This window comes from Macaca nemestrina, chromosome 7, assembly GCF_043159975.1.
Source record: "Macaca nemestrina isolate mMacNem1 chromosome 7, mMacNem.hap1, whole genome shotgun sequence".
NCBI lineage: Eukaryota > Metazoa > Chordata > Mammalia > Primates > Cercopithecidae > Macaca > Macaca nemestrina.
Window position 1 is genome coordinate 44,524,643 of NC_092131.1, and position 27,906 is coordinate 44,552,548.

Below are 27,906 nucleotides of genomic sequence, written 5' to 3' on the forward strand. Positions count from 1 at the left end.
AATTCGAAGGTTCAGCGGAGAGCGACTGCTGGGGGTTTCAAGGGACCCATTTACACAACCAGTGGCGCACCGGCGCGGGCCGGAGATCTTATTCCTGTCTACGCATCGCAGGGTCCCGTCCAGAGTGGGACTCCCCAAGCCCTGAGGGGCCACACTAGCTGCAGGGCGGGATCAAGTCTCCAGGGCTCCCCCACTCTTAGCCGACCCATGCTCTTGGAACCCTCTGGTCCAAGACGACCGCCGCCAAAGGCTCCGCACAGCACGGAAAGCCAGCCAGCTGATCTGCTAGTCTTACACCTCCCGGAATTTAACAGCTCCTCTCAGGCCCAGCGGCTTCCCACTTCAGCCTGCCCCACCGGCGGTGGCTGCACCGCCAGAGATCGCGGCTGCATCCGGGTCCCTCACGCTTCGGCCCAATCCTCGACCTCCTCTCTTCCCACTCTCCTGTTTCTCCGCCCTCCTGCCGCCAATCCCTGATCAGGTCTCAACCGAACATGCTGTCAGGGGAGTGAAGGCGGATACTGGCCAATGAGGCCTCGCTTCCCGTTTGAAGTCTCCAGTGGGCGGGCGCCGGAGGCGGGCGCTGCTGGCCAGAAGGTTCGGTTGCGCGTGTGCCATGGACTCAGCCGCCCGGTGATATTGACAATAGGAGAGAGAAAGGGGCATTGACGGGGACCCACCGCGGGTAGCGAAAGGTGGCTCTGGCAGCGGCGGCTCCAGCTCCTGCGGCTCCTCCTCCTTCTCCTGTCCCCTTCTCTTGCTGCCGCTGCAGATCCAGTCTTCCTCCCTCCCTTCCCCCCCTCCCCACGTCGTCGCCGCCGCCGCCGGGTCCGGGGCAACGAGCTGAGGCGCCGCCCGCCAGGAATGTGAGCGAGGAGCCACCGGCGGAGCCGCAACGGGGTCGGTGCCGATTTGATGGGACGGGCCCGCGGGGGAGGATCGTGAGGCCGCCGCCGCCACCGGAACGCTGAGGTTCGGGTCCGGCCGTGAGGCCTAGAGGCTCCGCCGCCGCGGAACCGGAGGGACCCTGCACCGGACAGCCGTCGCCCCGGGCTCCCTGCAGCTGCCCGGACCTCCCCCTGCACGTCCCGGTCCCGCCGCCCGCCCCCGCTGCGGCCCCCTCGCCCGTCTCCCGCCCCTCCAAGCCACAGATCATCTTCGGATTCTTCCCCAGAAGCTTCAAGGTAACTTCGTTCCTCCAGCACCGCGGCTCGCCCGCTTCTCTTCTTCCTCCCGGTCCTCCTGGGGGACCTATGGGGCACCGGCCTTGGGAAGGCCTGGCCGGGCAGGCGAGGGGTGCGGTGAGGTGGGGTGCAGGAGCGGGAGCGCCCGTCCCACTTGTCTGATTTACCTACAAATGCTTCTGATGATGCCTCACATTCACTCTGCCCCCTCCCCCCTTTTTCTCCACCTTCTGGGGTTGGAGGCGTTTTCTTGCCCCCCTTTATGAAGAGGATTCTCTAGCAGCATATCTTCTCCAGGGCTTGGGGTGTGGGTTAGGAGCAAAGGGTGTATATAAGCATCCCCACAGACAAACCCCTTCCTTGTCTTTCCCTACTTCCCCTTACCACCTTTGGATTATCCTGAGCCGTGGAAATGCCCTGTGCCTGATGATTAGAGGATGATAAAGCTTCGGGCGCCCTGGCCCAGAGCGAAACCTGTTTCCCTGGGCTTTGCACGGACCCGCTGTTACCTTACGTTCAGTTTTGCAATGCTTCAGGGTTGCGATCCCTGACACTTATTCTGGGCCTCGGGCATAAGGGGTAAATGATTTTTTAAAAAGCTACCTATATATCATCTGTAGGGATGAGAGATGAGGGATAAAAAGAGACAAAAAGAACGATGGAGGAAGAGGATTTACTGAAATTTTGTAGTGTTAAGAGTTAGAATGAAGTCTAAATAATTCACATACCCGATTGGAAAATCGGCCCCTAAATTTACAACGTACAAATAAGATGTGGAGCTTTTGGCTGATGCAGTCATTTTGATATTTTAAAGTGATCTTAACATCTGTAGTCATTCATAGTTTGTGATTCTGTTTTGTATCCATCACATTATATTAAGGCTAAATTAGGTGGATTTTTAAAAACTTTTTTTTTTCTTTTAAGAAAACCAAAGAAGACTTCCAAATTCCAAACGTCAACATCATATGTGTGTATGTGTTTTTAAATATTTTTTGTTATTTTTTCATTGTCAAAATCCACGTAATCCAGGTAACTTTTTGTTCTCACGTGTTCAGGAAGAAATTCCCTTACTCTTTTATTTAGAAGTTAAAAACCACTTGTCTTGTGTATTGGAATGACAGGTGAGTAATTGCATTTCAGCATTTCCCCCATATGCATTATTTCTATCCGAGTCTGCCGTTAGTCTTGCATGGAACCTCAGTGCCATGGAAATGATGGCATCTGTTTAAATTGGTGAATGAAATTAAGCTTAACGCTTGTTACTTTAAGGAAATAGCCTTCATTTTAATAACTCAAGAGGGTTAAACAATGCAAAAGTGCGGTTCGGTTCCATAAGTTTGATGGAATGAAAATTGGTATTTGATGATGAACTAAACTTCAAGGTCTAAACCTCAAGGGAACTCAACTTGGTTGTTTCAGTAGGCTGTGAATTTATGTTTTTAGTTCAACTTTGGTGCTTGATTTCCTCATAGTTTTTATTAAGCTTTAATAACGTAAGGTGGCTTTATTAAAAAAGAAGACTTCTTTGAAATATTTTAATTATACCTTTTATGTGTTTTGTTTAAAGTAATGTAGCCTGTCCTCATTTGCAGTGTGGTATAGTTTATCACAGCTTACATAGCACATCCCATTAAAAGTTATGCCTAGATAGTTTCAGTAGTAGTAAATTTCACCTTGCTCTGATACATTGGTATAGATTCTTGAAGTACACTAAGGGTTTTAACTCCAGAACCCATTCATAATATTAAATATCTTGGGAAAATGTATCGATGGAAGTTTTCCAGCTACAGAATAGCTCCAAAAATTACTTGAAGATGTGAAGAGCTTTGCAGTTAGAAAATGGGCAGGCAGCATAGAGTTCTTTAAGCCTCAATGAATATCTTTAATGCTTATAATGGAGTGGCACAATACATTAGAGTTCTGATATTATTTCCATGATACTTATATTATTTTCACCAAATTTTCATGTTTTCCCATTAACATATGACTTTTTTTTTTCCTTTTTTTTTTTGGAGAAGGAGTTTTGCTGTTATTGCCCAGGCTGGAGTGCAATAGCGTGCTCTCGGCTCACTGCAATTTCCGCCTCCTGGGTTCAAGTGATTCTCCCGCCTCAGCCTCCCCAGAAGCTGGGATTACAGGCATGCGCCACCACGCCTGGCTAATTTTTGTATTTTTTTTTTTTTTTTTTTAGTAGAAATGGGGTTTCTCCATGTTGATCAGGCTGGTCTCGAACTCTTGACCTGAGGTTATCTGCCTGCCTTGGCCTCCCAAAGTGCTGGGATTACAGGCGTGAGCCACCGTGCCTGGCCTTTTTTTTTTTTTTTTTTTTGAGATGGAGTCTTGGTCTGTGGCCCAGGCTGGAGTGCAGTGGTGCCATCTCGGCTCACTACAACCTCCGCCTCCTGGCTTCAAGCGGTTCTCCTGCCTCAGCTTCTCGAGTAGCTGAGATTACAGGTGCATGCCACTGCACCTGGCTAATTTTTGTATTTTTAGTAGAAACAGGGTTTCACCATGTTGTCCAGGCTAGTCACCAACTCCTGACCTCAAGTGATCTGCCCACCTCGGCCCCCCAAAGTGCTGGGATTACAGGTGTGAGCTACTGGGCCCAGCCCTTTTTTTTTTTAAAGACAGAATCTCACTCTGTCACCCAGGCTGGAGTGCAATGGCAGGATCCTGGCCCACTGCAACCTCTGCCTCCCGGGTTCAAGCGATTCTTCCACTTCAACCTCCCGAGTAGCTGGGATTACAGGCACCTGCCATCATGCCCAGCTAATTTTTGTAATTTTGTAGAGGTGGGGTTTCACCGTATTGGCCAGGTTAGTGTTGAACTCCTGACCTCAAGTGATCCACCCATCTCAGCCTCCCAAAGTGCTGGGATCACAGGCGTAAGCCATTGCACCTGGCCAAGATAAGACTTTTCTTAACTGATTTTCTTTTCTTTAGCACATATTCCCATTTTCATGAATATCGTATATGGGAATTTTAGAATTTGTGTAACTCACATGTATGCTTCCACCTTGGGAATGTATGGGTTTATGATACTTCTTTCTCTTCAGTAGGGATATGTCCTCAGCACCAACTACTCCTCCATCAGTGGATAAAGTAGACGGATTTTCTCGGAAGTCCGTCAGAAAAGCCAGACAGAAGAGGTCACAAAGTTCCTCACAGTTTAGGTCTCAAGGCAAGCCTATTGAGTTAACACCTCTGCCGCTGCTAAAAGGTAAGGCTCATGACCAGGTGATGCATTCATTCTTTTTCAATTGATCTTTCTACATCTATATATAATTTCCTTTTTGTAGAGTTTTATATGTATTGCAAATTGAAGGGATGGGATACTTCACCCACATTGAAGTTCCTAATGTGTGACCAGATATACCCACTCTCCTTTTTAAAGGGTCAACTTAGTCTGTCTTTGGGCAAGTTAAAAGAAACTTATTATCAGGAGAATATCTCACATTGATGAGTAGGTAAACTAAGTACTAGAAAAACTTTAAGATATCTGCGTTTGTGTTTTTCATTTTTTCTTCTGTTGACATTTAGGTGGATACATTATATACAATGACAACTACAGATTATGCTGCTTTAGGAAGTAGACCCTAGTAGAGGAGATGGTACTTCATTAATTTACATATAGAAAATGGTATTTGGAAGAATTCATTTTTAAAAATCAAGAAAAACATTGTCCATTTATAGTTGTTTACATGCACTCTTGTTTTCAGATAGTACAAGTAGAAAAGATATATGATGATCATACTTGTTTAGTATGATCTTTTCTTTGAAATTTGTTCATTTTTTTATTTTTACTTTTATCTTTTGAGACAGAGTCTCCCTCTGTTGCGCAGGCTGGTTCACAGCAACCTCCACCTCCTGGGTTCAATTTATTCTCCTGCCTCAGCCTCCCGAGTAACTGGGAGCACAGGTGCCCGCCACCATGCCCAGCTAATTTTTGTATTTTTAGTAGATACAGGGTTTCACCAGGTTGGTCAGGCTGGTCTTGAACTCCTGACCCCAAGTGATCTGCCCTCCTTGACCTCCCAAAGTGCTGGGATTACAGGTGTGAGGCACTGCGCCTGGCCTGAAATTTGTTACAAACAAGTTTTTTGGGTTTTTTTTAATTTTCTTTTGAGACAGTCTGATGCTGTCACTCTGGCTAGAGTTCAGTGGGGACAGAGTGAAAGTGCAGGTTGAGGCCGGGCGTAGTGGCTTACGCCTGTAATCCCAGCACTTTGGGAGCCCGAGGCAGGTGGATCATGAGGTCAGGAGTTTGAGACCAGCCTGACCAACATGGTGAAACCCCGTCTCTACTGAAAATACAAGAATTAGACAGGTGCAGTGGTGGGCACCTGTAATACCAGCTATTTGGGAAGCTGAGGTTCAAGCTGCTTGAACTGGGAGGCAGAGGTTGCAGTGAGCCAAGATCGTGCCACTGCACTCTAGCCTGGGTGACAGAGCAAGACTCTGTCTCGGGAGAAAAACAAAAAAGTTCAGGTTGAGGCTCACTGTGGCCTCTACCTCCTAGGCTCAAGTGATCCTCCCTTTCCCACGTAGTTGGGATCAACTTCCCAAGTAGCTGGGGCTGCAGGAGCATGCCACCACGCCCAGCTAATTTTTCCATTTTTTTGTAGAGTTGGGGTTTTGCCATGTTGCATAGGCTGGTCTTGAATTGCCTTGGCCTTCCAGTGCCAGGATTGTAGGCGTGAGCCACCATCCTCGGCCCAACATGTTTTTAATATGACGAGTTTTTTCTAAATTAGGCATTTCAACTTTTGTTTGGGTATGTGGTTAGTTTTTGTCCCTTTTAATTTGCATCATGTTTGCTTCATGTTCATGAACAGGTGTTGTTTGAAAAATATCAGAACATAGCTTTTATAGCGTGGAAACTATCAGAGTTTACCTTTAAAGGTGGATGTTTATGTGCTGAATACTGAAGAATGGGAGAACGGGGATATGAACAACACAATGAGCTTTAGTGGCTTAGAGGAAACCAGGCAACCTGGTTTGCTAGTTCATTATTGCAGACTTATTTCTGTAACAGTTTGTGAATTCAGAAGGTATAAGAAAAACTGGAATGTAACCGGAAAAGATCCTCAAAATTTAGCTTAGGGTATTTCAAGCTTCTATTTTTTCCATATGAATACTTTTTTTTAGAAAGGGAGAGAGATTCATGAATAAGATTCCAATGTTTATACAAAATTTTTGGAAACTGAATACTGATTACTGTAAAGATGATTTATCTACCAGTCAGTAAAGATGAGCTCCTATGAACTTTGGGGGAGACAATTTTGACTAGAGATTTTGCTAGTAAAAATGAAAATAGTCATCATGAGACTTTGGAGAGAAAATGAAGGAAACACTCTAGATTGAACTATGCTTGAAATACAAAGTTGGGAGACACTGATGTTTAGTAATTTATTTAATCTGAAGTAGATATGTAATAGCTGTTAACGTCTATATCTGTGAAGGACTTCATTCTGAGGAATCCAGTTAAACTTTTTTTTTTAGGATTAGAAGGAGTTTAAAAACTTACACTAATTTCTTGGATCTTATGGTAAACAATTAAATTAGGACTTCACTGGTCACTCATAGTCAGGGTATTAGTTTTGTGGGTAGTGAAAAGCATGCATGAGAAGAATTTGGACACATGCTTTTTTGTTTGTTGTTTTTTCTTTTTTTTTTTTTAATTATACTTTAAGTTCTAGGGTACATGTGCACAATGAGCAGGTTTGTTACATATGTATACATGTGCCATGTTGGTGTGCTGCACCCATTAACTCATCATTTACATTAGGTATATCTCCTAATGCTATCCCTTCCCACTCCCCCCACCCCATGACAGGCCCCGGTGTGTGATGTTCCCCTTCCTGTGGACACATGCTTTAATGTCTTTTTTTCTTTAATGCTTTAATGTCTTTTTTCTCATTTTTAAAAATTATGGTAAAGTATACATAACATAAAATTTACCATTTTAACCATGTTTAAATGTGCATTAAGTACCTTGACATTGTCATGCAACCCTCCCTACCATCCATCTCCAGAACCTTTTCATCTTCCCCAACTAAAGCTCTGTACCTATTAAACACTCACTCCCTGTTTCCAGTCCCCCAGCCCTTGGCAACCACCATTCAGTTTTTTGTCTCTAGGAGTCTGACTACTCTAGGTACCTCCTGTAAGTGATGCCATGCAATATTTGTCTTTTTGTGACTGGCTTATTTCACTTAGTCAAGTGTCTTCAGTGTTCATCTCTGTTGTAGCAGGTGTCGGAATTTCGTTCTTTTTTGAAGGCTGAATAATTTCAGTGTCTAGACGTACCGTATATTTTTTAATCCATTAATTCATTGATGGACTCTTGGGTTGCTTCCACCTTTAGGCTATTGTGAATAATGCTGCCGTGACCATGACATACAGATACCTGTTTAAGTTCTGGCTTTCATTTCTTTTGGGTATCTACCCAGAAAGTGTAATTGCTGGATCGTATGTTGAATTTTTTCAGGAATTGCCATACATATTGCCACAGCAACTGGACCATCTTTCATTCCCATTAGCAATGCATGAGGGTTCCAGTTTTCTATATCCTCACCATCACTCATTTTCTGCCTTTTAATTTTTTGATAATAGTCATTATAATGGGTATGAAGTGGTATTTCAGTGTGATTTTGATTTGCATTTCCCTAATGATTAGTGATGTTGAGCATCTTTTCCTGTGCTAATTGGCCATTTCTATATCCTTTTCTCACTTTTAAAAGTGAAGTCTGCTAGTATTGCCAGTTTTCCAAGCACGCTGCTTTCCAAGAATGTGATTTTTTGACCTTGTGTATTTTGCCAGCATGAGAGAATTGGAGAGTAACAGGACTATATACTCACAAACCTAATTCCAGATTGACTAACAGTGATTGTTAGGTAGTAAGCACATTCTGGGTAAATATTCTGGAAAGTATTCTATAAATTAGATATCCATCTCTGTCTCTGGAATAACATAAGGAAGTACAATCAGCAATAGACTTCAGTAATGTATATTTGCTCTTGATTTTTTAGGAAGTAATTTATGGAATATAAAGAAAATATAGGAGGAATTTCTTTTCTAGGATTTTATTTTTTTGGCCATTGCCTTAAGAGAAACCAGGATAAACACTATATGCATGCTAAAGGATAATTATTGATTTAATTTTCTATAGTATTGCTTTGACTAAATTGGGTTAATTTTATTTGGGGTATAATAAAAATGTGGTTGAATTTTGTGAATGGTTTTAAATAATGAAGTAAAAGAGGTGTCCTTAAGGTCTTTAATTTCAGGGGAGTTTAAATACGATAATTATATAAACAGAATGATTATATAACTTGTCTTTTTAATATGTCATTTTTGAATGCTCAGATACTCATTAATAACCACTTGTTTTGTGCATATGCATTATCAGATTGTCTATTATATGCATCAAAGTCTTTGACAGATTTATAAATACTGCATTAATTCTTAGCATTTTAAAGTCTGTTCACTTGCAAAACTGCAACATAATGTGAAGGAAAAGTTTTTGTTTTGCTCTATTTCTTTTTTTTGAGACTGAGTTTTGCTCTTGTTGCCCAGGCTGGAGTACAGTGGTGCCATCTCAACTCACTGCAGCCTCTGCCTCTGGGTTCAAGTGATTCTCTTGCCTCAGGCTCCTGAGTAGCTGGGATTACAGGTGCCTACCACTGCACCCGCCTAATTTTTTGTATTTTTAGTAGAGACGTGTTGGCCAGGCTGGTCTCAAACTCCTGATCTCAGATGATCCACCTGCCTTGGCCTCCCAAAGTGCTGGCATGAGTCACTGCACCCAGCCTATTTTGCCCTATGTCTTAATAGGTGAGGTTTTGAAATCTGTATCACTGATGTTATTTCCTGTAGAAAGCAACACCACCTGTAATTCTGTATAAATATACCTGTTTTTTTTTCTGTATCTGTGTGTTAGGAAATTATAGGATGAACTTTGCAAAGATAGACATTTACATTTTCTCCATCTTTGTATGCTTTTGTGAAAGTGTTTTTAGAGAGTCTTAACATTTTTGAGACCGGGTATGGTGACTCACGCCTATAATTCCAGCACTTTGGGAGACTGAGTTGGGAGGCTCGCTTAAGTCCAAGAGTTTGAGACCTGCCTACGCAACATAGGGAGACCTCATCTCTACAAATAATTTAAAACATTAGCTAGGAGTGGTGGTGTGCGCCTGTGGTCCCAGCTACTTGGGAGGCTGAGGCGGAAGGATTGCCTGAGCCCAGGAGGTTGAGGCTGCAGTGAGCTGTGATCGTTCCACTGTGTCCAGTGTGGCTGACAGAGTGAGGCCTTTGTCTCAAAAGAAAACATTTTTTTCTTTGAGTCTAAAACATTCTTACTCATTCACTGATAGGGAAAACCTAGTAGAGGTTTAGTGCCTTACTTGCTTGAAAAGAAAGTAAAATCTTGGGGGAGGCCCAGAGGGGGCGGGTCATTTGAGGTCAAGAGTTTGAGACCAGCCTGGCCAACATGGTGAAGCCCCATCTCTACTAAAAATCCAAAAATTAGTGGATGTGGTGGTGTGTACCTATAATCCCAGCTACTCCGGAGGCTGAGGCAGGAGAATCACTGGAACCCGGGAGGTGGAGGTTGCAGTGAGCTCGTATTGTGTCACCACAGGCATACATAGACATAGACACTGTCTCAAAAAAAAAAAGTAAAGACTTGGATACTTTCCTTACGCTTACACAGCAGGACATGAAGCAAGCCTTGAGTGTTACCTAGGTAAGTTGTTGAATATGACAGTCAAACTGAACACTTAGGCAAACACACAAACACACACACACACAAATTTATGTTAATAATAATCAGTGGTAGGACCACCTGGTTGGGTGATTTATGTTCTCTCCTCACCCCAGCCTCCCATGCCTCATTTCTTTGCATTGACTTTAAGCGATTCTGTAAGTTTAAATTTGGGTGAACGTTTTTTGAAAAATATTGCCTCTTTGAAGATGGAATTATAGTGAAAGTGGCATTGTTATTTCTTTTTTTGTTTTTTTTTTTTTTGTTTTTTTTTTTGAGACGGAATCTCGCTCTGTCACCCAGGCTGGAGTACAGTGGCCAGATCTCAGCTCACTGCAAGCTCCGCCTCCCGGGTTTACGCCATTCTCCTGCCTCAGCCTCCCGAGTAGCTGGGACTACAAGCGCCCGCCATCACGCCCGGCTAATTTTTTTGTATTTTTAGTAGAGACGGGGTTTCACCGTGTTAGCCCGGATGGTCTTGATCTCCTGACCTCGTGATCCGCCCGTCTCGGCCTCCCAAAGTGCTGGGATTACAGGCTTGAGCCACCGCGCCCGGCCTGTTTGTTTTTTTGAGACAGAGTCTCGCTCTGTCACCCAGGCTGGAGTGCAGTGGTGCAATCTCGGTTCTTTGCAACCTCCGCCTCCCAGGTTCAAGCAATTCTCCTGGCTTAGCCTCCCGAGAGTAGCTGGGATTACAGATGTCTGCCACCACACCCGGCTGATTTTTGTATTTTTAGTAGAGACTGGGTTTCCCCATGTTGCCTGGGCTGGTCTTGAACTCCTGACCTCAGGTGGTCCCGCCCACCTAGGCCTCCCAAAGTGCTGGGATTATTGGTGTGAGCCACTGCGCTCAGCCGCCATTGTTATTTCTTGTTTCACAATTCATTATACATTTCCGAGGCATTTTGCAGATAGTCTGTACATTCACTTTTAGATATTCTTACAACTATGATGACTAGAGGTCCCATTTAGCAGAAAGAAACCCTTTGCCTCTTTGGTGTTGATACTCTTTCTCTAGTGAAAACACTTAAAAAAAAAAAACCCACCATAGTTTTAAGGTTCAGCTTACATTTTTACTTTTTAGGGTGACACCTTGTAAGAACTTTAAAAATTATAATTTGAAACTAGTTTTCGTGCCTTTTTTTTTTTTTTTTTTAGACGGAATTTAGCTCTTGTTGCCCAGGCTGGAGTGTAATGGCGCAATCTTGGCTCATCACAGTCTCCACCTCCTGGGTTCAAGGGATTCTCCTGCCTCAGCCTCCCGAGTAGCTGGGATTACAGGCATGTGCCTCCATGCCTGGCTCATTTTGTCTTTTTAGTAGAGACGGGGTTTCTCCATATTGGTCACGCTGGTCATGAACTCCTGACCTCAGGTGATCTGCCTGCCTCGGCTTCCCAAAGTGCTGGGATTACAGGCGTGAGCCACCGTGCCTGGCCATTTTTGTGCCTTTTTAATGATTGGGTTGGTTAATTGTTTTCGTCTATATCTGCTTTGTGTATAGTAAAGCAGGCACATGCAATATAATACCAGATTTTTATAACAAGTGAATACGCTAAAACCTAGTTAGGATAAGAATAGTCTCTTCAGAGGCCAGGTACAGTAAGTAGCTAACACCTTTAATCTCAGCACTTTGGGAAGTCGAGGCGGGAGGATTACTTGAGCCCAGGAGTTCAAGGCCAGCCTGTGCAACATAGCAGGCCCATCTCTAATAAAAAAATAAAATACAAAATTAGCTGGGTGTGGTGGTACACGCCTGTAGTCCTAGGTACTTGGAAGGCTGAGGGAAGATAGTTTGAGCCCAGGAGATCGAGGCTGCAGTGAGCTGTGATTGTGCCACTGCACTTGAGCCTGGGCAACAGAGTGAAACCCTGTCGCAAAAAAGAATAGTCTCTTAAGGAATAATGTCATCGATTTTAGTGTTTACTACGCTCCATGTCGTGATACAGTGTCGCATGGGCTTTGTTGGTCCACAAGAGTCCTTGCTTACCGCTAGCTGGGTTGCCTTGGACAAATGAGTTAACTGCTGAAAGCTTTGGTTTTCCTCGTCTGTAAAATGATGATGATGATAATAGTCAATAGATGTGACAGTGCTACATTCAGTAAATACTAGCTGTTGTTATTTAATGGGGGTTTCAGAAGTTAGAATATGAATAATATGAAATTTTTATGACATTTTCCTAGTAAAAAGGTGGAAATTGGAAATTTCTCTGAAAATTATGAAGAGCATATTTTTGCAGCCACAAATGTGTTTCAGCCAAAAAATTGAAAGAAGCAGTTTTTAAGTATGGTGAATTTAATAGAATAGCTATTCTAAATATCTTCACCTGAAGAGTTTCATCTACTGTATTAGTATCTTGCCATGTTACTTAGTGTAATGCTTTTTATTTTTTATTTATTCATTTTTTGAATAAATAATAGTCATATGGTTCAAATTCCAAAGGTTACGAAAGGATGTGTAGTGAAAAACCTTCCATCCCTTCTCCTAGTTTCCCTTCCCAGAAGCAACCAGTCATTATATTTTTGTATAGTAGATATAGAGATTCTTAAATCCTTGGTTGGATTTAAAATGCAGTGAGCAGCCTAAAATTATGTGAATATTTTATATGTGTATATCCATTTTAAAAATGGGGAATCAATAGCATTTTTCAGATTCTCAAAGGGGTATCTGACTTGAAATGGGTTAAGATCTGTTGATCTAGTTTGTACCTTGGATTAATGATGTGTGTTCTTTAGGCATCTAAGGGGTGGGTGTGTGTGTGTGTGTGTGTGTGTGTGTGTGTGTGTGTTCAGAGACGGAGGTTCGCTTTTGTTGCCCAGGCTGGAGTGCAGTGGTGCGATCTTGGCTCACTGCAACCTCTGCCTCCCAGGTTCCAGCCATTCTCCTGCCTCAGCCTCCCAAGTAGCTGGGATTACAGGTGTGCGCCACCACGCCCAGTTAAATTTGTATTTTTAATAGAGACAGGGTTTCACCATATTTGTCAGTCTGATCTCGAACTCTTGACCTCCAGTGATCCACCCATTTTGGCCTCCCAAAGTGCTGGGATTACAGGCATGAGCCAACGCACCCGGCTGTGTGTGTGTGTTTTTAAAAAATAATCATAAGCTTTACTTTTGAACTTAAAGAACATCTATACGTTAACAGATGTTAAAGTTCAGTTTTAGACCCTTTGAAAAAGTGTGGTAATAATTTTTTGGGGGGGAAGCAATTTTAAGATCTTGCACAAAAGCAAGTGCCAAACTATGTTATGTTTTTCTTTCCCTTTTTTTTTTTTTTTTTTTGAGACAGGAGTTTTGCTCTTGTTGCCCAGGCTGGAGTGCAATGGCGCGATCTAGGCTCACTGCAACCTCCGCCTCCTGGGTTCAGGAGATTCTTCTGTATTTTTGTGTGTGAAAGATTGTACCCTGTTTTAATGAAGAGCTATTTCATTCATTTTTAGGCAGGAATATATATGTTTTTTTTTTTTTTTTTTTTTTTTTTTTTGAGACGGAGTCTTGCTCTGCCGCCCAGGCTGGAGTGCAGTGGCCGGATCTCAGCTCACTGCAAGCTCCGTCTCCCGGGTTCACGCCATTCTCCTGCCTCCGCCTCCCGAGTAGCTGGGACTACAGGCACCCGCCACCTCGCCCGGCTAGTTTTTTGTATTTTTTAGTAGAGACGGGGTTTCACCATGTTAGCCAGGATGGTCTCGCTCTCCTGACCTCGTGATCCGCCCGTCTCGGCCTCCCAAAGTGCTGGGATTACAGGCTTGAGCCACCGCGCCCGGCGAATATATATGTTTTAATACACCCTAATAGTTTGCTTCTGTAGCATAGATAAAATTATTGTACAGAGTTTTATGTGGGCCAAAAGAAACTGGCCAGGTGTGGTGGCTCACACCTTTAATCCCAGCACTTTGGGAGGCTGAGATGAATCACTTGAGGTCAGGAGTTTGAGACCAGGCAGGCCAACATGGTGAAACACCGTCTCTACTAAAAATACAAAAAAATTAGACAGGCATGGTGATGCGCGCCTGTAATCCCAGCTACTTGGGAGACTGAGACAGGAGAATCTCTTGAACTGGGAGGCAGAGGTTGCATCACCGCACTCCAGCCTGGGTGACAGAGTGAGACTCTGTCTCAAAAAAAAAAAAAAAAGAAATCGAGAGTCAGTGTACCTGATATATTCATCACTTAAAAGTAGGATAGAAGCTTGCATTCATATTCATCCCATTAAGAACTACTTACTTAGTTCTGGCAGAGTGCTATGGCTTATGCCTGTAATCCCAGCACTTTGGGAGGCCAAGGCGGGCGGATTGCCTGAGGTCAGAAGTTTGAGACCAGCCTGGCCAACATGGTGAAAACCCTTCTCTATTAAAAATACAAAAATTAGCCGGGCATGGTGGCACGCGCCTGTAGTCCCAGCTATTCGGGAGGCTGAGGCAGGAGAATCACTTGAATCCGGGAGGCAGAGGTTGCAGTGAGCTGAGATCGCACCATTGCACTTCAGCCTGGGCAACAAGAGTGAAACTCTGTCTCAAAAAAAAAAAAAGTTCTTAACTTAGGGTTCATAAATTTCTGGTTGGGACAGTATGCATCTGGATGGGCTTCAGGGTTTTTAGACCTTCCTAAAATTATATGTAAAGTTTCTGTGTATGTGCATTCTTTTTTTTTTTTTTTGGAGACGGAGTCTTGCTCTGTCGCCCAGGCTGGAGTGCAGTGGCCGGATCTCAGCTCACTGCAAGCTCCGCCTCCCGGGTTCATGCCATTCTCCTGCCTCAGCCTCCCTAGTAGCTGGGACTACAGGCGCCCGCCACCACGCCTGGCTAGTTTTTTGTATTTTTTAGTAGAGACAGGGTTTCACCATGTTAGCCAGGATGGTCTCTATCTCCTGACCTCGTGATCCGCCCGTCTCGGCCTCCCAAAGTGCTGGGATTACAGGCTTGAGCCACCGCGCCCAGCCTGCATTCTTTTTTGGAGGAGAGAATTCATTGCTTTCATCAGATTCTTAAAGATTCAGCCCTTCCATTCACACTGTTTCTCTATAGTTAAGAACTTTTGGCTTAGACTAAATGAGAATTGTGTTGTTACTATTTTATGAGTATCGTGTTAGCTGCTATGCATGCACATATGCATCTACCCTTACCATAAAACACTGTAAGGCATAAACAGCATTCATCATAATGTGCGTCCATCCAGGATGTAACCTGGATATTTATATGCAATATTTATATGCAAGACAGAGCATATAAATATTGAAGTGCCAAATGAATGTTCTCATAAAATGAGGTGGTCCTTTTCTACCTAGAATTTTCTTTCCCAACTCCTTATCATTCAAGTTTTAGCTCCAGTGGGACGTCCTTGGGGACTTCCTTGATGAGTTTAAAAAATAGTCTTTGGGCTGGGTGCGGTGGCTCATGCCTGTTATCTCAGCATTTGGGAGGCTGAGGTGGATGGATCACCTGAGATCAGGAGTTCGAGACTAGCCTGGCCAACACAGTAAAACCTCGTCTCTACCAAAAATACAAAAATTTGCTGGGCATGGTGCTGTGCACCTGTAACCCCAGCTACTCGGGAGTCTGAGGCAGGCGAATCACTTGAACCTTGGAGGCGGAGGTTGCAGTGAGCCGAGATCATGCCACTGCACTCAAGGCTGGGTGACAAGAGTGAAACTCCATCTCAAAAAGAAAAGAAAAAAAAAAAGTGGCTGGGCACAGTGACTCATGCCTGTAATCTCAGCACTTTGGGAGGAAGCAGGAGGATCTCCTGAGGCCAGGTGTTCAAGATCAACCTGGGCAACATAGTGAGACCTCTGTTCCTACCAGAACATTAAAAAATTAGCTGGAAATGGTAGCATGCACCTGTGTCCTGGCTACTTGGAAGGCCGGGACAGGAAGGAGGATTGCTTGCTGTAGGTGACAGCAAGACTCTTGTCTCTTGGGAAAAAAAGTGTTTGAAGTTTCTATTACTCTGCTGTTTCTTATAATCTGTAATTATTTTATCTTTGTTTGTTCACTTGTCTGATATATCTCCCCTTCCCCATTAAAATACGGTCTTCTTCCGTGTAGAAATCTTGTTTTTCTTATCTCTAGGGCTTAGAACAGTGCCTTGTACATAATTGGCATTCAATAAATATTTCTTAGTAAATGAGTGAACACTTTTAGTTCACATTTAGGTTGACTTAGTTGACTAATAAGTAATAAAGGCATTTATTTTTCCTTCATAAATATTTAAGCCCTCTTTTTTTTTTTTCTCAAAGCCCAGGCCAATTTTATTTAAAATAAAATTTTAATGCCAATTTTTAAACTTACAATTTACACAAAATTATAAACTTGTTTAATGAAAACTTTTTAGTTTGAAAGGATCACATTGCTGAGTGTTCACTTAAAATCTTGAGTGGGTTTGTGCTTTGGTAATTCTGCACATTTCAGGTTAAAAACATAAGTGGTATCTTCTATAGAGAGAATGGAGTGGATTTTTTTTTTTTTTTTTTTTTTTGAAACGGAGTCTCGCTCTGTCGCCCAGGCTGGAGTGCAGTGGCGCGATCTCGGCTCACTGCAAGCTCTGCCTCCCGGGTTCACGCCATTCTCCTGCCTCAGCCTCCCGAGTAGCTGGGACTACAGGCGCCCACAACCGCGCCCGGCTAATTTTTTGTGTTTTTAGTAGAGACGGGGTTTCACCGTGGTCTCGATCTCCTGACCTTGTGATCCGCCCGCCTCGGCCTCCCAAAGTGCTGGGATTACAGGCGTGAGCCACCGCGCCCGGCCTGGAGTGGATTTTATAGATGACAAACTTAGAGTGATTCCTTTTACTTTGCAAATTCATCACTTTCATTTTACAAAAGTTAAGACGTTAAGTCCAGTGAAATCCTTCTGTTCTGTGTATTTGAGGACTGATAGGCTAATCAGATCACCAGACTTTATATAGTTTAAGAGAGAATAGCATATCTGAATATTATAATGGACTTTCAGAGCAGGGTTTTATGGGCAAATGTTCTCTGATTTGTAAAACTTATATTTTATAATAATATTGGCTCATAATAGTAATTAGATTTTGTAGTGCTTGAAAAGGATCAGTAAAGTTTCTAGATATTTCGAATAGGCTAAAGTAGTTCTTTTCGTTTGCAAGTGATGACATCCTCTTTTAATACTTAAAAATGGTTTTCTACCTTTTGTATCTGAAGATTATTTTTTTGAAAACTTATATGGAATCTTATTTTTATGTTACAGTAGAATTAAGCATAGTTTCCTTCAGTAAGAATGTAAGCCCTGGGGTCACACATACCTGAGTTTGAATTCTAAGTTCACCATTAGAAGCCATTTGACTTTTTTTTCTTTTTCTTTTTTCCCTTGCATTGTTACCCGGCCTGGAGTGCAGTGATGCTATCTTGGCTCACTGCAACCTCCACCTCCCGGGTTCAAGCAATTCTTCTGCCTCAGCCTCCTGAGTAGCTGAGATTATAGGTGCCCACAACCATGCCCAGCTAAGTTTTTGTATTTTTAGTAGAGATGGGGTTTTGCCATGTTAGCCAGGCTGGTATTGAATCCCTGACTGTGTGATTCACCCGCCTTGGCCTCCCAAAGTGCTGGGATTACAGGCATGAGCCACCATACTCGGCCAGAAGCTGTTTGATTTTCTTATATCTTGATTTTCTTATATCTAAAACTGGGAGAGTAATAGAAGCCATATCATAGATTCAAATTAAATTCCAGAAAGCAGGTAAAACATTTAGCCTAGTGCTGGATACATTGTATGAGTTGAAGAATATTAACTACTATAATGATAGGAAAAGTGCACTATGGGAAGTGTTTACTAATGTCTGTTAGTTGATTTTTGTTCCTTTAACACATTACATGGATTCTTTCCATTTAAGGAAGAAAAATATGGAGTATATACAACTGTGAGAATTATACTTTTAAAGCAAAAAGGAGAAACTAGTTCTTACGGAATTTTCTCAGCATTACTGTTTAGTTAATGTCAGTCTGAGACAGATTTGTTGTTTCTGGAATCAGAAGTTAAAGTGGCTAATGTAATTATTTTCAAGGGAAATTCCATTTATGGAGCATTACCAGGTAAAATTATTATTAGATAAACTTTTCTTTTTTTTTTGAGACAGAGTTTCCCTCTTGTTGCCCAGGCTGGAGAGCAATGGTGTGATCTCAGCCCCCTGCAACCCCCACCTCCTGGGTTCAAGTGATTCTCCTGCCTCAGCCTCCCGAGTGACTGGGATTACAGGCATATGCCCCCACACCTGGCTAATTTTGTATTTTTAGTAGAGATGGAGTTTCACCATGTTGGTGAGGCTGGTCTCAAACTGCCAACCTTAGGTGATCTGCCCGCCTTGGCCTCCCAGAGTGCTGGGATTACAGGCGTGAGCCACCGTGCCCGGCCTAGGTAAACTTAATTTGGAAGTTGTTAGGCCGGGCGCGGTAGCTCACACCTGTAATCCTACTTAGCACTTTGGGAGGCTGCAGGTGGGAGGATCGCTTGAGCCCAGGAGTTCAAGACCAGCCTGGGAAACATGGGAAAACTCCATCTCTACAAAAATTAGGAAAATTAGCCAGGTGTGGGGGCATGCTCCTGTCGTCCCACCTACTCTGGAGGCTAAGGTGAGAGAATCACCTGAGTCTGGGAGGTCAGGGCTGCAGCAGTGAGCCGAGGTCATGCTGCTGCACTCCAGCTTGGGTGACAGAGTGAGACCCTGTCTCAAAGAGAAAGAGAGAGAGAGAGAGAAAGAGAGAAAGAGAGAAAGTTGTTTACCAGGACAGGATATTCAAATGTTTTTGTAATTGCTTATTTCTATCAGAGAATATAACTTCAGCACTCTCCTTATATTTGTCCTAATTATGCAACATTAAGACATATACAAACATAGAAATGTTTAAAAAGAATGATATTGAACAATATGAAATAGCGTTCTAATACTTTTGTGCCTCCATTTCTCTTGCCCATTCCCCAGCATACATACTGGTCTGGAACACAGCTTTGTTCTGATATTTTGATTCAAAGAGGGAACTTTTTCTTCGAGTTTTGAGCCATGTGAGTTTTGCAGCATTTTATTTTGAACCAGCAAAGGACTTAAGAGGGCCAGGCGAAGTGGCTCACTCCTGTAATCCCAGCATTTTGGGAGGCCGAGGCAGGCAGATCACTTGAAGTCAGGAGTTCGAGACCAGCTTGGCCAACACCCCGTCTCTATTAAAAATACAAAAAAAATTAGCCAGGTGTGGTGGCAGGTGCCTGTAATCTCAGCTACTTGGGAGGCTTAGGCAGGAGAATCTCTTCTTGAACCCATGTGGCGGAGGTTGCAGTGAGCTGAGATTGCACCACTGCACTCCATCCTGGGTACAGAGCAAAACTCCATCTCAAAAAAAAAAAAAAAAAAAAAAAGTTGAATGAGAAACTTCTTTCTTAGTGTACCTTCTTGAGGTCTTTCATTGGCTTTTAAGTTTATTGCACCTTAAGGAAACAATCTGAATTGAGGATTTTACCAGTTTAAAGAGTATCCCAGATGGCTCTTTGTTGATGGCTCTTATCCTGTGGTCAATGGGTGAGTTTTAGAGGGCCCTTGACCCTCTTGAAATTCCAGGGAGTATTTTACGTTTCTGTGCAGACTGACGCTTTTCTGGACAAAGGTTTAGAGTTTTCATCAGGCTCTCAAAGGAGTTTCTCCAAAGGCTAGGAACAGTTGTTTTGGGTGGTTGGCATGTTTTCTCACTCAGAGTGGAGAGAGAATTTGTCATCTCTCTCTGTAGAAGGAAGCTCTTATGACTAGAGGTTTCTTCTCCTATATTCCTTTCCTGATTTTTAATTCTTTTTGATACCAAATAGAATTTTAAAAGGTAGTTGAAGGGAGAAGTTACTACATGACTCTGGTGTGCGGTTGGCTGGAAAATTTTGATCTGCATCCTTTGAAAAATTCAGCTGGGTGAATAGGAATACCAGTGATAAAATTGAATGTGCCTCTAAAGAAACATTTTTCTGGAATGGCTGTGGACCTAGGAGAATTTGGGAGGAGAAACTCAAGTTGCTTCTGCTGGTAAAGAAATAGGTTAGCAATCAGTGAAGAAGAGATGTCTGTTGGTTTTTTGGTGTGCCAGGCAGTGTACCACATGGCGTCTCATTTAAGCCACATGCCCAACACCAAAAACAAGGGATGTTTGCTTTTAACTGAGGGGAAAGTAACTTGCCCACTCCAGCAGAGAGAGCCAGGGGTGGGACCCTAGGCCTATCTGGCTCTAAAGCTGGTAACTTCCTTGTTGTGGCCGTTAGCCATAAATGTGTGCAGGTGAGAACAGCTAACCACAATCTCGCTCATGCTGTGCTGGGGGTGATTTACGTTTTTGCAAGTACTCTAAAAATTACGAGGAGACTGAAGGTGGTGAGAAAGCAAAGTGGAGAAGAGAAGAATGAGGGGAGCAGCCAGGCCTGCAGCAGCACTGTGGGTGGTGATGGGGAGAGGTGTGGCGGAGTGGCCGGCTGTGGGCTCTGGGCTCCTCAGGAAGGCTGGCTAGGCCAGGGAGCTGGGCACAAGACGCTTCCCTGGGCCCCCCTGTGCAACTCATGCTGTGTCCTGGTGAAGGCATGTCGGTCATGTCAGTCACGGCATAGTAAGGAAGGGTTTGGTAAACTGGTAGCATTCTGGCTGCAGTGTCCTTGAACACTCATCCCTCCATCTTTGGGGAACTAACATTGTAGGAAAGAGCCTAGGTTCAAGTCTAGGTGATAATCCTAGCTTTGTGAACTGAGGTGCGTTACTTAAACCTCTTTGGAACGTCAGTTTCCCTTTTTGTAAAACGAGACTCATGCTGCCCAAGGTGGTTGTGAGGAGTAAGTGAGGCATTGTGGGTAAACTGCCTGAATAGTGGTTGGCTGCTTAATAAATATGCGTTCCCTCATCTTTCTGTTTGCCATTGGTCTTTCTTGAAGTCAGCCCTGTGGACCCGGATCTTGTTTCAGAATATGCAGTGTTGTGAGAGAAGCAGTCTGGCAAAAGTTCATCCGTTATGTAGGCACCATGAAAGACTTTTATCTCACAGTGATGTTAAATTTTAATTTAATTAATTCACGGCTGCTTGTGCCTGGAACACTGTTCAAAGTAAAGTGTTAAAACATTAAAAAGAACATGTAGCAAATTGAGACTTGGCACCATTTCAGGAAAAGTACTGTCTTCTAATAAGGGAGATACAGGCTTGAATTAACCTTTTACTGAAGTGCCCCCAGGAAACAATATCTGGCAATAGTAGGGCATACTCCTCCACCATATCTTATGAGGAAATATAGTGAGAATTCAGAGTAGGTTCAGGCTCCTAAGGGCTGTCTTCTCTTAGCAGTGTAGAAATCACAGCTGTTGTGTGCCTTACATATCATAAGCAAACAACACTCGTTTTGAATGAATGAGTATTTTGAATGCAAGGATATTTATAGCAAAGGTGAAGAGTTTTTTTGAGGGTCAGAAGGCTACTTTTGATCTTTATCTCATCAAATTAATTTTTCAGGAAGATAGCCATGCATCAGAAGGACTGGTGTTTTCCCTCAATTTGTGAGCAAAGATCAAAAGGACTGGAAAGCAGATTGACACAGGGGACTTTTTAAAGTAGAAGGAAGTTTCAGTACTCCCTGTCCTGTGAGGTGTTCTATACATCCATCTGCACTTGTCTCTCCAACTCCACCTACAACTGATACAACTAACTGGTGTTTTTTTTTTTTTCGAGACTGAGTCTTGCTCTATTTACCAGACTAGAGTGCAGTGGTGTGATCTCAGCTCACTGCAACCTCTGCCTCCTGGGTTCAAGGGATTCTCCTGCCTCAGCCTCCTGAGTAGCTGGGATTATAGGCATGTGCCACTATGCCTGGCTAATTTTTTCATTTTTAGTAGAGATGAGGTTTCTCCATGTTGGTCAAGCTGATATTGAACTCCTGACCTCGTGGTCTGCCCGCCTCCGCCTCCCAAAGTGCTGGGATTATAGGCATGAGCCATCATGCCCAGCCAGCTAACTGGTGTTTGTAACAGTAACCCGTCATCCAGAAATAATGCTCGTTTCACTTTAAGAAATTTAAAGCTATTTTAATCAAAAACAGTTTAGATGAAGTTCTAAAACTTATGTTGAATAGAGCTATATTGTATTATATTTAGATTTATGTCAACATTTTAAAAGGCAGTTCAAGTAACTGGAATTTATTTTAACTGTATTGGTTTAGTGAGATGTTCTAGAAATGGTATATGCTTTAGATACTCTTGGGCTTAGGAGTGGCAGACTCCACTCATACTCTTGAACTGTGGCAAGATGTGAATAAAATAAATTATATGCATGTGTTTTTCTTTTTTTTCTTTTTTGAGACAGAGTCTTGCTGTGTCGCCCATGCTGGAGTGCAGTGGTGCGATCTCGGCTCACTGCAAGCTCTGCCTCCCTGCTTCACACCATTCTCCTGCCTCAGCCTCTCCAGCAGCTGGGGCCACAGGCGCCCTCCACCACGCCTGGCTAATTTTTTTTGTGTGTGTGTTTTTTAGTAGAGACGGGGTTTCACTGTGTTAGCTAGGATGGTCTCAATCTGCTGACCTTGTGATCCGCCCGCCTGGGCCTCCCAAAGTGCTGGGATTACAGGCGTGAGCCACTGCACCCGGCCATGCATGTGTTTTTCTAAACGTGTATGAAGCAAACAGCTGTGAAAGAAGTTCGTCTAGGACCTGGCTAACTCAGTCTCCTCAAGGGCTTTAAATTCTCATTTTTATAATCGTTAACAGTGGGCTGTGCGATTCTGTCCATTTATTCATTCGTTCAACACATTTCTGTTGAGCCATACGATACACCAGACATTGTTCTGGGAATACAGTGGTGAGCATAACAGGATTGGTCTCTGATATGGAGAGATAGATATTAATCAACTGAACAGACAAAGATAGAATTCCAACAATGGCAAGTGCTTTTGGAGAAATAGGGGGGGCATTCAGGGAAGGTTTCTCAGAGGAAGTGATTATGCTGAGAGAAGAAGACAGGGCAGGTAGGTTGATAAGGTTCTTCTCAAAAGACTGTTGTAGCTGGAGATCAGAGACTGGATGGGCTATTAAAGTTTTCTGGGGTGAAATCCTCAAGGCTGAATTAAGAGTTTGTCTGTAGGAGCCAGGCACGGTGGCTCACGCCTGTAATCCCAGCACTTTGGTTGGCCAAGGTGGGTGGATCCACGAGGTCAGGAGTTCGAGACCAGCCTGACCAACATGGTGAAACCCCATCTCTACTAAAAATACAAAAATTAGCCGGGCGTGGTGGCGCATGCCTGTATGCCTGTAATCCCAGCTACTCAGGAGACTGAGGCAGGAGATTGCTTGAACCCAGGAGGTGGAAGTTGCAAAGAGCCGAGATCATGCCGCTGCACTCCAGCCTGGACAACAGAGCAACTCTGTCTAAAAAAAAAGAAAAGAGAGTTTGTCCTTAGGCCAGGCGCGGTGGCTCAACATGCCTGTTATGGCAGCACTTTGATCACCTGAGGTCAGGAGTTCGAGATCCCCCCGCTGGCCAACACGATGAAACCCTGTCTCTACTAAAAATACAAAAAAAAAAAAAAAAAAAAAAAAAAAAAAAGCTGAGCTTTGTGGTGTGTGCCTGTAATCCCAGCTACTCGGGAGGAGAATCACTTGAACCCAGGAGGCAGAGGTTGTGTCTCAAGGAAAAAAAAAAGAAAAAAAAAGACCAGGCGCGGTGGCTCAAGCCTGTAATCCCAGCACTTTGGGAGGCCGAGACGGGCGGATCACGAGGTCAGGAGATCGAGACCATCCTGGCGAACACCGTGAAACCCCGTCTCTACTAAAAAATACAAAAAAATTAGCTGGGCGAGGTGGTGGGCGCCTGTAGTCCCAGCTACTAGGGAGGCGGAGGCAGGAGAATGGCGTGAACCCGGGAGGCGGAGCTTGCAGTGAGCCGAGATCGGGCCACTGCACTCCAGCCTGGGCGACAGAGCGAGACTCCGTCTCCAAAAAAAAAAAAAAAAAGAGTTTGTCCTTGATTCCAAGAACATTTGTACACCCTCAAATATACAACCACAGAATATATAAATCACCTCTGGATCCCCCACCCAGTCATAAGGAATAATATTTTCTCCTCATGTTTACATATTTTTTCTTTTTTTTTGAGACGGAGTCTCGCTCTTGTTGCCCAGGCTGGAGTGCAGTGGCGCGATCTCGGCTCACTGCAAGCTCCGCCTCCCGGGTTCAAGCGATTCTCCTGCCTCAGCTTCCCAAGTAGCTGGGACTATAGGCATGTGCCACCACGCCCGGCTAATTTTGTGTTTTTAGTAGAGACGGGGTTTCTCCATGTTAGGCTGATTTCGAACTCCCGACCTCAGGTGATCTGCCCGCCTTGGCCTCCCAAAGTGTTGGGATTACAGGCGTGAGTCACTGCGCCTGGCCTCTTTTTTTTTTTTTTTGGAGTCTCGCTCTGCCGCCCAGGCTGGAGTGCAGTGGCCCGATCTCAGCTCACTGCAAACTCCGCCTCCCAGGTTCATGCCATTCTCCTGCCTCAGCCTCCCGAGTAGCTGGGACTACAGGCGCCCACCACCACGCCCGGCTAATATTTTGTATTTTTAGTAGAGACGGAGTTTCACCGCGTTAGCCAGGATGATCTCGATCTCCTGACCTAGTGATCCGCCCGCCTCGGCCTCCCACGGTGCTGGGATTACAGGCCTGAGCCACCGCGTCCAGCCTTTTTTTTTAAGTGAAAGCAAGTTTAAGAAAGTAAAGGAATAAAAGAATGGCTACTCTGTAGGCAGAGCAGCCTGCATATTCTTGTATTTTTATTGTTCCATGTGATAATTTATAATAGCATTATGATGGAAGATCACTTTGAGGTAGTCTTATTGTTGGAGTTGGAATTTTAAAAAGTTCTCTTGTCATGGTAACATTGTGCTTATTGTATTTTTATGATATTGAGGTTTCCAGGAAAACAAGTTACTTCATCATTGCTTGCCTTTTAAAAGTATTGCTGATTTACTTTTAGACCATAAAAATGAAATGTACCACAACAAAAACATCAAGTCTCTTAAAAAAAAAAAACTGTAGATAAAATCTGTGCGGGCACTGTGGCTCACCCCTGTAATTGCAGTGATTTGGGAGGCTGAGGTGAGAGGATCTCTTGAGGCCAGGAGCTTGAGACCAACCTGGGCAGCAGAGTGAGACCCCTGTTGCTACAGAAGAAAAAAAAATTAGCCTGGCATGCCGGTAGTCCGAGCTACTCCAGAGGCTAAGGCAGGAGGATCCCTTGAGCCCAGGAGTTTGAGGCTGCAATGAGCCATGATTGCATCACTGCACTCCAGACTGGGTGACAGAGTGAGACCAATAAATAAACAAACAAACAAATCTGGGCCGGGAATATTGGCTTATGCCTGTAATCCCAGTGCTTTGGGAGACTGAGGCAGGAGGATTGCTTAAGGCCAGGAGTTCGAGGCTGCAGTGAGCTGTGATTGCATCACTGCACTCCAGCCTGGGTGACAGAGCGAGATCCTGTCTGTAAAAAATAAAATTAATAAAATAAAATCTATCTGTAGGCTCAACTATGTGTTCTATGGATGCCACTGTGTTATTAAAGTACACAATCTTAAGTTTTTATGTGTTTTAATTCACTATTTTATGAACTACTGCTTGGAATAGTGGGGAACATAATGCAATAGATTTAATTCATTAAGAGATTAAAAGTTGGCCGGGCGCGGTGGCTCAAGCCTGTAATCCCAGCACTTTGGGAGGCCGAGACGGGCGGATCACGAGGTCAGGAGATCGAGACCATCCTGGTTAACACGGTGAAACCCCGTCTCTACTAAAAAATACAAAAAACTAGCCGGCCGAGGTGGCGGACGCCTGTAGTCCCAGCTACTCGGGAGGCGGAGGCAGGAGAGTGGCGTGAACCCGGGAGGCGGAGCTTGCAGTGAGCTGAGATCCGGCCACTGCACTCCAGCCTGGGTGACAGCGCGAGACTCCGTCTCAAAAAAAAAAAAAAAAAAGAGATTAAAAGTTTAGAAGATTAGATCTAGTATTATCATCAGTACCAGTTGAAGTTCATTAAATGAGAAAGCAAGCAACAGTTAAACCGCAGTTAGGCGAAGCAATTAACATTGGTGGTGTTATGGTTACTGTGAAGACTGGAAAAATAAATAATTGAAAGTATTTCGAATTTGACAAATTGAATGAAGTTAAAAATTGAATCCACCTCCTTGTCACTTGCTAATTTTAAATTTTCCTGAGCTATTATAGTTTAAATTATTGAGAATTATCTGCACTGCATTTTGTGGGTGGTGAAAATTGAGTGGAGTGAGTGCTTTACAGTACCAGTGCTTGAAGCGGAACTGGATTTGTGATGGTTTACATAAGGAAGAAGGCATCATCCATGATTATGTCAGACTCTGACCTGACAGAGAGAGTCTAACAAAACAAATAAAGGACTATAGAGCTTGGGGCTTTTGATAGTCAGTGCTTAAATGACCACTCTTGTACCTAAATGGTTAATTAATTTCAAAATGTTTTTAGTCATTTCATGGCTAGTCAGACTGTGCATTCCTGTGAGCCCAAATCTATATTTAATATCAAAATATTCTTGGTAAAATTATGTTTCTTCACAGTTTTACTTAATGGAATATTCTTTTTCATTCGTGTGTTAATGTAGGGCACTACACCTACATTTCTTGACTGGGAGGATATCCTATTTTTATTTTATTATTTTTTTTGAGCAAGACTAGTAATAATTATGTACTGTCGTAACAGAATAATTTTACCACACCAGGGTGGCATAGTTAACAAATGATACTCATTTGTGCCCACAGATGCAAGGATAGTTGACCAATTCTCTGCCTCTTAAATAATACATATTTTTTGAGTCATAAGACTTAGGTTTCAAGTGGATCCTGTTAAGTTGATCTCTTTGTATGCTACGTTTAGGGAAGTGAGTGTTTGTTTTTAAAAATCTATTTAGTTTGTCCATAGACTAAATTGTTTAAGCAAAACAATATATCACTATATATTATATATTAGGTTTGCTATTGAGCTCTAAAAAGCGTTCAGAAAGAATTTTTGAGTGAAGTAACATTTGGAAGCTGTCAAAGTTAGTACATTTCTGAAACGAAGGATTAGCCTAGCCAAATGTAAGCTGCTTTGCTTTATGACAGATGTGAAAGCATTGTGTTCACCTGTCTTCCCAGCTGGTGTGTGTTGAGTTGGGGAGGTTGGAGAATGGGGAATTGGATGTGTGTGATGATCTTGGCTATCTTGCCTGTGAAACATTGGGATTGGTGGTGGTTGCCAAATGTAGGAAAGAGGTTGATGCTACGTGGACAGATAGGAAATAGCTGTTAACCTAACACCTTTCATTCAGTGGGAGCATTGAAAAGTCTTTTAAACAAAATCCAAAGAAGTTGCTAGGAGTTTTGCAAAAGTATCTTTGCAGCAGGTGGCTTAGAATATGAATTTCATATTGTGTTAAGCATTTTTTCTTCATCTGTGAACTTTTACTTAAAGCTATTTTTATGAACTGAAATTATGGATTTGTTGCATGCATGCAATTTTGATTAGCAATGAAACCTGTATTTAGTCTTTATTCTAACTTAGATTTTTTCTTTTTCTTCCTCATGGGAAGTTATGGTTATTACAATGTCCAAAACACTCATTTCTCATTCTTATCTCAAGATAATGAGCGTTGTCATTGACATGTCTTCAGTTTCTGTTGAGATAAGAAAATGTATTCACCCTTGTGGAATTTTCCTTTCATAATGAATTTAAATAAAATAAGTGGCTATGATCTGGTATGGTGGCTCACACCTGTAATCCCAGCACTTCGGGAGGCCGAGGCCGGTGGATCACGAGGTCAGGAGTTCGAGACCAGCCTGGCCAACATGGTGAAACCCTGTCTTTACTAAAAGTACAAAAATTAGCTGGGCGTTGTGGCAGGCGCCTGTAATCCCAGCTTCTCCAGAGGCTGAGACAGGAGAATTGTTTGAACCCAGGAGA

The 27,906-nt window shown here is 43.3% G+C and overlaps 2 protein-coding genes across 4 annotated transcripts in view; one reads left to right on the forward strand and one right to left on the reverse strand.

Moving 5' to 3' along the window:
- Positions 1 to 622: 622 nt before the first annotated feature.
- Positions 623 to 1,173, reverse strand: LOC139364273 (PE-PGRS family protein PE_PGRS26-like). The gene has a single exon (XM_071100050.1). The coding sequence runs from the start codon at positions 1,154 to 1,156 to the stop codon at positions 623 to 625; it is 534 nt and encodes a 177-aa protein (XP_070956151.1). The 5' UTR covers positions 1,157 to 1,173.
- The window catches only part of LOC105473681 (protein phosphatase 2 regulatory subunit B'epsilon), a 175,189-nt gene continuing 148,333 nt past the window's right edge, over positions 1,051 to 27,906 (forward strand). For 2 of the 3 annotated variants that reach the window (XM_011727596.3, XM_011727598.3), the window contains exons 1-2: positions 1,051 to 1,184; positions 4,241 to 4,404. In XM_011727596.3, coding sequence (XP_011725898.1) covers positions 4,248 to 4,404 — 157 coding nt within the window. In that variant the 5' untranslated portion in view covers positions 1,051 to 1,184; positions 4,241 to 4,247. The remainder of the gene's footprint in view (positions 1,185 to 4,240; positions 4,405 to 27,906) is intronic. The other variant, XM_011727597.3, reaches the window with a different exon arrangement.